Source organism: Benincasa hispida, chromosome 12 (assembly GCF_027475165.1).
Source record: "Benincasa hispida cultivar pf3 chromosome 12, pf3_genome.v1.1, whole genome shotgun sequence".
In the NCBI taxonomy this organism is placed as follows: Eukaryota; Viridiplantae; Streptophyta; class Magnoliopsida; order Cucurbitales; family Cucurbitaceae; genus Benincasa; species Benincasa hispida.
This window is the reverse complement of record NC_143489.1, coordinates 79474501-79484989: the sequence shown is the minus strand read 5'-3', so window position 1 is coordinate 79484989 and position 10489 is coordinate 79474501. Positions and strand designations below refer to the sequence as shown.

The window sequence follows — 10489 nt, the reverse complement described above, 5'->3', positions numbered from 1 at the left end:
ACTGATAACGCTTTGATCATCAACTGAAAATTTCTCCCATAAGTCTTAGTATGAATAGATGCAGTTATAGTTGGGAGTAGATTTTTTTTTTTTTTAAATGCAAGTAAAAAAAGAAATTGCAATTAAAAATTTAAAAAAGATATATTAAACAGAATTAAAGAGAGAATAAATAAATAAATAAATAAAAGCAGGCGAGCAGCCCAGCCCGAGTCATCCAGCCCAACTTTTCCCCTAACTTTTGAAGAAACCCTAAATCTCACAAATTCAATCTCTCATTCTCAATCTTAGATTTCTCTGAATCTGCGGAACCGCTCCCCCAATTGCGTTCTCAAGTTCCCAACCGCCATCTTCAATCCCCCTCCGATCTCTTCCGGCGATTCGAGATCTCTCTTTCGCCAACGTCTTCCCGGCGGCATCTCTCACGAGCATAATCCCCCATCCTAGCGGCCGGCAGCAGCTCTCTCTCACGAACATCCATCGCGGCGGCATCTTTCTCTCTCGAGCATCCATCCCGCCGGTAACTCTCTCTCAAAAGCACCTATGTTTTTATCATAAGTTCGTCTTGTGTTGCTGGAAATCATATGAGAACTTCCACAGGACCTTCTGCTTGGAAATCAATTATGTTGCTCTGTTTGCCTCTCTTTGAAATTTAATTTAATAACAGTTTCCTGCTTAACCTCTCATGGAAACGATCAATTTTCGTGAATCAATGAATCCCCTCATGTATTTTGTCATTTTTCCTGCAGTATTTTCATCTATTACGATGGCTGATGCTCATGAAACTGATAAGAACATTGAAATATGGAAAATTAAGAAGTTGATTAAGGCACTTGAAGCTGCAAGAGGTAATGGGACTAGCATGATTTCTCTCATCATGCCTCCACGTGATCAAATATCTCGTGTTACTAAGATGCTTGGTGATGAATTTGGAACTGCTTCGAACATTAAGAGCAGGGTGAATCGCCAATCTGTTTTGGGGGCTATCACATCTGCTCAGCAGAGACTCAAGTTGTATAACAAGGTTCCTCCAAATGGGCTTGTGCTGTATACTGGAACAATCGTGACTGAAGATGGCAAAGAAAAGAAAGTCACAATTGATTTTGAGCCTTTCAGGCCTATAAATGCATCTCTTTATCTCTGCGACAACAAGTTTCATACGGAAGCCCTGAATGAGCTGTTAGAATCTGATGACAAGTTTGGCTTCATTGTCATGGATGGTAATGGAACACTCTTTGGCACATTGAGTGGTAACACACGTGAAGTACTCCACAAATTTAGTGTCGACCTTCCTAAGAAACATGGAAGAGGAGGTCAGTCAGCACTTAGGTTTGCTCGTCTTCGGATGGAGAAGCGGCACAACTATGTGAGGAAAACAGCAGAGCTTGCAACCCAGTTCTTTATTAATCCTGCCACTAGTCAACCTAATGTTGCAGGATTGATACTGGCTGGATCAGCCGACTTCAAAACGGAGCTCAGTCAATCCGATATGTTTGATCCTCGTCTTCAGGCCAAAATACTTAATGTTGTCGATGTCTCTTATGGTGGGGAAAATGGATTCAATCAGGCTATTGAATTGTCATCCGAGATTTTGTCCAATGTTAAATTTATTCAGGAGAAGCGCTTGATTGGAAAATACTTTGAAGAGATTAGCCAGGACACAGGGAAATATGTTTTTGGTGTTGACGACACACTGAAAGCTCTGGAGATGGGTGCTGTTGAAATACTCATTGTTTGGGAAAATTTAGATATCAATAGGTATGTGTTAAAGAATGCTTCCACTGGCGAGATTGTTATAAAGCACTTGAACAAGGAACAGGAAGCCAATCAGAGCAACTTCCGTGACCCCACCACCTCTGCTGAGTTGGAGGTTCAAGAAAAGATGGCCTTGCTGGAATGGTTTGCAAATGAGTACAAGAAGTTTGGCTGCACCCTGGAGTTCGTTACCAACAAATCACAGGAAGGATCACAGTTTTGCCGAGGTTTTGGTGGTATTGGAGGAATTCTTCGTTACCAGCTTGACATAAGATCGTTTGATGAACTATCTGATGGAGAACAGTACGATGATTCTGAATAGCAATCAATCAATCACTCCCCCTTGCTGGTGCAGATGGGGGTTCAAGAGCTTGCACCAGCGCCCAGGGTTCGCGGAGGTTAGTCTTGGTTTGAACTGGAAAATTTGTGAAGGCTTTATAAGGTTTATTTAGTCCCTACCTCTCCATGCTTGTTCTTGTTGCTTCCACCAATAGTTGTCTTAATTTATATTTGTATACCTAACATGCTTCAATTTATGTTTTCTACCTGTAGGGGTTATATCCTTTTGATCTGGATTTGGTGCCTATCTTGATTGATCGTCAAGGATGCGTGCTCCAATCTGTAGCCACAGTGCTCTGCCCTTGTTCTTGTGGAATGGTTGCTGTCTTCAGCAGATACTCAGTTACAAAAATATTTGAAGTATTGCAATAATATTCAATGTCGTATGCTCTGAACTTTTTTGAGTTTGTCATTTCCGACTATTTTTCATTGCTGATAAACCATGTCAGTTGGATCTGAATTCATATGCATGTAATATTTGAAGGTGGTTTTATTAGGGTTGGTTTTTTGATCTCTAAGAATAATATGTTTCAAACTAAATCGAAAATGGCAATAGGAACTAGGCTGCAAAGTAGTTTCTGAAACAACTTTTTTAAAGATGCATCTAATCATATTTAAATCGTTAGAATGCGTGGTGTAAGTTTGTTTGGTGTACCTTTAGGAAGTGCTTACAGATGAGAAGTGTCTTTTTGAGTTGAGATGTGTTTATGTTAGATTTTTCTACTAAGTGCTTTAAGAGAAGATACCTAACTAATTTATTTTACAAGTGCTTAATTAACAAGCTGAATGTGACAGCTTGGTATGCCTTTATAAGTGTGTATACTTCTGTTTAGTTGTAAATGTGGGTGCCAAATTTCTTTTAGGATGAACAGATTCAATTTTAGCAAAACAGCATAATACTAACTGTTTAAGAAGTTGTTGCCACTCTGGAGTCACATTACATTTAGGGTGAAGAAACAGATGGAATTTTAGCATAAAATATTTTCACGCACTAGCATGAAAAATTATTTGCAAAAGTTATGTCAAATCCCTATTTCTTTTTTGGTACATATTTCAAACCTGTGTTGCATTAATGAACATCTGACCTTTACGCAATGTGTATTTAATAAGTTTAAAGAATATTACTTGGCAAACTTTAGTATAAAAACATCTCTTAGGTTACTTATATGTTCACCAATTTGTATTGAAAATTTGTTTAATAATTATGAAATTTCTTTGAAAGATTAATTATAATAGACAAAAATTACATACTTTAATTGAATTACTTTTATTACATTTAAGGTTGTGATAAGGTCAAATGATAACGGTAAATGCAATGTGGTAATTGGGCACAAAATGTGTATTTTGGACGTTCTTTCTTTCTTTTTCTTTTTTTTTTTTTTGAATTTGAATTTGAAGACGAAAGGACTAAAAAAAGAGGCAATTTTGCAAGTTCCGACATCTATGCTAATCATCCGTACATATATTTAGAGGAAGAAATTTTCAAAGGCATCTTAAGTGTCGTAAATACAACATAAACCCCTTCAAAAGTCCCGATATCTATGCCAATAGATCCATCCATGGTTTTAGAAAATTCTTTACCCAGAAAAAGAAAAAGGAAAGAAGAGAACCAACTCTTAAAAAGAGGCAAAGGAGCCGCCTAACATCCCCAGGCTGGGAAGTGCCATGCTTGGACTTTTCTCAATCAGTTTAATAAAACGTCCACAAATCAGCACGACAGGATCGCCATCAACGAATGCTTATAGATGAGCCACGAAGTATTAAGGGCAACAATCTTCTACTATTCCTACAACCACAAATAGGAAAAACATTCATAATATAAGCCGTAGACTAGAACCCTTGTCGGCTATAAAGCAGAAATTATGCTTTTATTAAAAAAGAATGTGAGATATAATAACCGCACAAAGGAGGTTTGTGGTACCTGCTCCATAGGCGTGGGTTCATCATTCGACTGCTCTTTTACATCCTTAGATACATTTTCTTCGTCTCCACTATCAGACATCGTCTTATCGTCTGTATTTTTTGTGGTGTTTGGCACGGTATTATCATCCAAAAGATTCAAATCTGCAGGTAACTGACCTGACTTAAGCGCCTGCCAACAAAGAAAAGTTTTCTAACGTTATTATTCCCATAACATTTAAGATAGAGATCACACAACAAAAAACGAAGCACACCTGTTCTAGTCTTGCAACCTCTTCAAGTGTTTGGGAATTAACAATGGCCGCCTGTGACATAAAGAATTGATTGATCAAACAATCTAGTAGGGAAAATACGGTGGTGAAACACTTTTTTACAAGCCTAGGGCAAATAAGCAAATTATCCTCTGGATCCTATCTAGACTAGATATACCAATGCAGATCAACCTAAAGGAATTAATGTCGGTGTATTCGAGAAGGTGGCGTAAATGGCCAAGAACAAATCTAGACTGACATCAATTAAGTTGACATAAACTAACATATTAGTCATCCCACATCAGGGTGACTATTAGTTGAGTAACATATTAGTCATCACCCAATTTTAACCCCCTAAAGATACATTTCCTGTCATACTTTTTCTGTGAGGAAATAGTAGTGAACAAAAAAAAGTTCGGGAAAAATATATTTCTAGTCCTTTGAGTTTTAAAGAGAAGAAAACATGTTTGTCCTTAAGGTTTGAAAAATGGTTTTAAATGGTCTTTGAGTTAGGGTGACTATTAGTTGAGTAACAAAAAATGACATGAGTAAGCAATTTTTTATTTCCCTTCCTCTATCTCCCTTCACCCTCTCTTTCCTTCTCCCTTTTTCTTCCATAGACATTGTTGTCACCCCCATCTCACCTAAAGATTGATCAATATTTTTACTATCATGTAATCGTTACTTATTAAAATGTCAGTATTTAGAACAATTTATTAGACCTCGAGGATTAAAATATTTGTTTTGAAACTGCAGCAAATTGACGCCAAACTCTGGACCAAAAGTACATTTTACCCAAAAAGTTTTAGAACTTGAACTATGTCCAGACAAAAATAGAGATCTTGACAACTTGCAAACATATGTTTCGATCAAAGTGATCCTTAAGCTTCATACTCAAGATGTGACTGATGTGTATAGTATAGAATGTACACACCTTAATAGCTATAATTTGCTCTGCTGTTGGTGCAGACACATTTGAAGTTTGTTTCTCCTCCACAGGTTTGGATGCATTCTCCACCTCTCCTGGAACAAACATCTTCACAGATTCCTTCTTCGCCTCTTCTTCAACTTCCTTAGACGAAAATAAATTCCTGGCCTCCAACCTCTCCTGTCATTTGACATTTAGAAATGAAGAGATGCAGTAGGCATCGAATATCTATTACTGTATGGTATATACAAGTTGGTGATTTCTTTAAAAGTTGGCATCGGATATCTATTACTAAAATATATCTTGCACATAAAAGTTTTACAGGAAAAAAAGGGGCTCAACGAACAGGGAGAGTACGGAGACACACAATTCCAAAAAGAAAAGCTCCAACTGTTGATCAAAAGTAAAGGGGCAATTACATTTTTTAAAAAAAAATTATGGACCTAAAGAGAGCGAGAGGCATTGAAAAATGCACTCGTTCAATAAATACAATATAATAAACTAGCTTGACACAATAGACAACATCCATTGTTCATTCCAACAATAAAACCGAGACAACTTCCTCCACTACCCCAAAAAGATCAGACTTCTAATTGCTTGACACCCCCCCGATTGTGTATCAATATCAAAGGGTAAGGGTAGAATGGGAAAGCCAATTGTAAAAGGGGGGGCCCACTTAGAATGAGAGGAGAGGAGAGTATAGAAGCTGGTGAGAAAGGGAGGGGTAGTTAGTTAGAGTTTGGGAAAGCCTTCTTGAGAGTGAGAGGTTAGAGAAGAGGGGATCGTCTGTGATCGACCTCTAGGGTTAATGAATAGATTGTACTGCTTCTTTCAATAATAAAGATCGATACCTTTCAGAATTCAGACAGACGAATTAAATCCAAGAACAAAATTAGAGACTCTAAATCAAGTAGACACAACAAATCAAAGTTGAATGAAGTAGAGAGGAATCCTACTTGTCTAAACATGGTGTCTCTTACACATGCACATCTAGATGTCCACGGATATTCTACTAGAATAGAGCATAAAATTCAACTCTATTTATAGCCACTTCTTCAGTATTTTTATTGTTCATTTCTTTGGCCAAAAAACTAATTCTCAGGCACATGATTGTTTATTAATAAATAGCTGCAAATTAACATATGAGCATATGCACATTCATTATATGCAAGAAAATTTTCCTCTCTAATAAATAATAGAAATATTTACATAAATTGCATAATATATGTATTTGTAAAAATAGCAAGAAGTTTAAGATTTTACAAAAATAGCACAATCAAAACACAACTTAGGTTCAAATATCATATTAATTACAAGAAGAAAACTCAAAGTAATGCTATATCCTTAAAAATCCTAAAAGTTGCAACATTTTTTAAAATACATGAACTCTAAGATTGAAATAAACTTGAAATTGTCTTCTAAATGTTTCTCAGCATTGTCAAAGTAAAAGGCAAAAATAAGCCTAGAATTACAGCCATTCCTTAAATAGTAAGGCTAAGGTCTGAATGCAGGAAAAGGTTACCTTGTTTCTGACTTTCTTGAAATCAAGCACCCGGACTGACTTCAACTTGTGAATGACATACAGTCTATAGTTTGGCTTCTTTGTAATATTGTTATCCAACAAACTAAGAAACTGAAGTTTTGGAAGGGATGCCAGCGGGTCAATCTCTACCAAGTTCACAAGTCTGTTGTTTGTAAGAACTAGTGTATGTAATTTCGGCAAGAACTCTGAAATAAACAAAGACAATTGATTTTTTAAAATATAATTTCAAAACCAAGATTGCTAAAGCCAAAACAAAGTTTTTTAAAATATAATTGGTTTTTGGTTTCTTATTTTTGAAAATCAAGCTTTTAAACACTACTTCCACATATAATTTGTGTGTCATCACCTACATTTTAAGAACGTGTAAAAAGCCAAAAAAAAACTGAACACTAAGAGTAGTTCTTACAATTTTGATTTTATTTTTGAAATTTGATTTAGAATTCAAATGTGTTTCCGAGTAAAGTGAACTCACCAAAACAAAAATTTGAGAGTAAACAAGCATAATTTTTTTAAAGAGAACACAAAAACCAAAATGTTTATCATATGAGGCCTAAATAATCCTATATAAGCAACTCACCTCCAATATTAGGATTGATACGAGTGATTCTATTATTATTGATCAGCAATGTGCCCAATCGATTAAGATATGGCATATTTTCCAGCTTCACAATCTCATTATCAGACAAATCAATGGCATCAAATTGGTCCTGAAATTTGTGATCAAGGAAAATCTACCATCATATGGCTAGAAAATAAAAGAAAACCAAGAGTAGACATCACTTTCTTCCATTTTTGGGAATGCCAGATAAATTGCCAACCATTTTATCCTCGAAGAAACAGGTAAGGGGGAAACTTATAAGTTTAGATAAGAAAGCACTTGAAGAAAAAAAAATATATATATTAACGAAGTTTTAACAAAGTGTATGTTGGCTCCACCTTCTTGGTATATTCTGTCCATTTTAATATGAGACAAGGGGCATTCTTTGTCCTTTTTTTTTTTTTTTTTTTTATATATATCTGTGGGTGTCCAAGCTAGCTTGCACACATCTAGATTGATCTTATAAAACAACTAGCCTAATCCTAAAACATTAGGTATTCTTTGTCAAAAAAAAGATGAGGCAACACCGGTGAACAAACACCACTCCAACTCAATATTGTGAGAGACTTTGGACAAAACCTTTCTAATAAAGAAATATCATTCCATTTCAAAGGGAAACAAAGTACTGCAGATCAATGAGGAATCAACACTAGAAGCCTGCTTGACACATACAAATGAATATGTTACTTTCTTAAATAAAGGTTCTCATTCAGTCAAGTGAAACTGTGAAAGTAAGTTGCCCTCCCTGAGCCACCATTTCTTTAGGTGGGTTGGGCAAGGGATACCTGAGACACAAGAAAGAACCCTTAATGATACAGTGGATCTGTTGTAGATTTTTTCATGAGGGCCCTGGTGAAAAGTTTTACAGAGTAAATATAGTTCTTATCCCATCAGGTGGCTCATAAATGTAGGAGGTTGTGGTCATGGAGTTGATTGTTAGCCATGGAGTAATCAAAATCAAAGGTCCATTGATAATTTGTAATTTAGACAAAGTTGGCATGAGAGACAATTAAATTTTTGAAAGATGGTTGGAGATGGCCACTCCTATTTCTTTTCAAAATACTGATATTCCAAAAACCGAAGGAGCCTCATCAAGAATCTGCAGAAAGAGGAGTCTATGGGATGTGCAGGCTTGAGGGGGAGACTAAGAGATTGAAAATTAAAGAGTGGAGTGGATCCTTTTTTCTCTTAAGCTCAATCTGATAAAGCTAGGCATTTATAAGGATAGATTGCTTTGGAAACTTGATTCAAATAGCCTCTTTTCTCATATGACGGTTAACTTCAAGCTCAGCTCTAATCAGTCCAAGTTGTGTTCTGCTCTCGTGGAGCTTAAATTGGAAAGTAAGTGATTCCATTGGGTAATTTTTTGGTTGAACTAGCTATCGGGCAAGTTAGTTGTTAGCTGTTGGTGTAGTTTGTTAAGTTTGTTAAGTTTGGCTAAGAGAAACACTAGTATAAATACTAGTCCTACTTGTAATGGGGCAAACTTTTGATCCAATAAAAAAGTACTCCTAATTGGTTTACACCAGTAAGTTCCTTAACAGGTCTAAGTTTATTTATAGCCTACAGAAGTCTTATTTTATTACCCAAGATAATAGACAAAGAAGGTCATCTCTTTCCATATAGCCTCAAATCTCATATGTATATTCCTGTAGAGAGGATGTGAAAACTATGAACCACCTCTTCATTCACTGTGAGCTTAGTTCTCTCTAAAGAAATCTTGTCCCCAACTTTTGCCTTAAAAAGGATATGGAAAATTACTTAGAAATTCTCACGGGTAGGCAGTTCAAGAACGCCATAATTCTATGAACAAAATGCTATTAGTGCTCAGATCTGATCCTTGTGGTTAAAGGGAATAATTGGATCCTCGATATAATAAATTTAAAAAAATTTATGACCCGAGGGAATATGTACAGCATATGGCCTCAAATTGGAGTTCTTTAGGCTGTCTTCAAAGAAAACGAAACTCCAAAGGACCTTCATAATGGTATAAGAAACTATAGCAAAACAAACTCATCAGAGAAAATGAGAACTGTCGTTACCCATTTAAAGTGAAGTTAAATTCTGTAGGAAGATTCTCGCCAGGCGGGTAAGAATATAATTTAAATTTCAGACTACAACAAAACTAACCCAGCAGGAGAAATGGTATGGTCAAGTTAGGGATACATCATAAGACCCCGGGAAACGGACTTAACGGATGTTGGAGTTGCAGAGATATAAAACAAGAGATATAAGGCGGTGGGAATCACTCACCTCGGTGGCACCTAGGTTTTCTATCACTGCTATCTTGTTTCCTGGAGATGAGAAGAAAGGAGTTAAGAAATGTGTGCTCGAGAGAGTGAAAGAAGCAAAGAGTTAAGAAAAGATAGACAACCTCGAAGGTCCAGTTCTCGTTCTTTAATGGCATTGAAGAAATGAGGGCTTTTCCAGATTAAATCGACTGTGAGCCTCACCATGTTCTTCTTCTTCTTCTTCTTCTTCGACGACGACGGGGTTTAGGCCTTAGGGCTTTAGGGGGAAGAGAAGGGAACGCGTCGACGAGAAATGACTGCAAGACAGCGCAGCTTGGATCGGAAAGAAATGAAGACTTCGTTCCAAATTTTAGACCGAACCGGAACCAACCCATTAATGGACTTCCAGACGGCCCAAATGATTCACATTTGGGTCTCTCATTCTTATCCTTGGCCCATGGTTTTTTTTTTTTTTTAAATAACAATTCATTTTAAACAAAGTTACAAAGGTGATTACAAAAAAAAAAAAAAAAAAAAAAAAAAGAGCGACAAAGTTACCATAGCAATTACACATCATAAAGGAGACAACCACCACATGACGTGTCATATCCACAAAATCATTCTTCACGTTCTTCGTTTTAGAGAGATCGATGAAAGATTGGATAAGCACGTAAATAATGTTTAAGAAATGAGACAATTGCATACATGACAATCTATGATAAAGTAAGAACAAATTCTAGCAATCTTAAAATATTTGTTAATGTGATATAATTAAAAACATTAAAGCTTAATTATTGGACTTTTTAGTTTGTTTGGTTGAATTTGCTTGCATTCTTTATTTAATTTAAGTAAAAATGAGGTTGTTAACACTAGAAGGGACATTTGGGGCAAAATGAGTGAAATTTTTACGTCTAGATAGTTGTTTAA

The 10489-nt window shown here is 36.1% G+C and overlaps 2 protein-coding genes across 3 annotated transcripts; one reads left to right on the top strand and one right to left on the bottom strand.

Annotated features, from left to right (window-relative positions):
• The first annotated feature begins 202 nt into the window (after positions 1-202).
• Positions 203-2587, top strand: LOC120092910 (eukaryotic peptide chain release factor subunit 1-3). 2 transcript variants are annotated; one of them, XM_039051155.2, is made up of 3 exons: positions 203-517; positions 747-2150; positions 2305-2587. In XM_039051155.2, exon 2 carries the CDS (start codon positions 764-766, stop codon positions 2072-2074), a length of 1311 nt encoding a protein of 436 aa, XP_038907083.1. In that variant the 5' UTR covers positions 203-517; positions 747-763; the 3' UTR covers positions 2075-2150; positions 2305-2587. The 2 variants fall into 2 exon arrangements, with proteins under 2 accessions (XP_038907083.1, XP_038907084.1); XM_039051156.2 differs by having other exon boundaries at positions 747-2194.
• Positions 2588-3530: 943 nt separating this feature from the next.
• Positions 3531-9928, bottom strand: U2A' (U2 small nuclear ribonucleoprotein A). The gene is made up of 8 exons (XM_039051157.2): positions 9706-9928; positions 9585-9625; positions 7311-7440; positions 6713-6918; positions 5197-5370; positions 4266-4316; positions 4013-4183; positions 3531-3877 (listed from the first exon to the last, which is right to left on the bottom strand). The coding sequence occupies exons 1-8, from the start codon at positions 9785-9787 to the stop codon at positions 3872-3874; spliced, it is 861 nt and encodes a 286-aa protein (XP_038907085.1). The 5' UTR covers positions 9788-9928; the 3' UTR covers positions 3531-3871.
• Between the last annotated feature and the right edge of the window lie 561 nt (positions 9929-10489).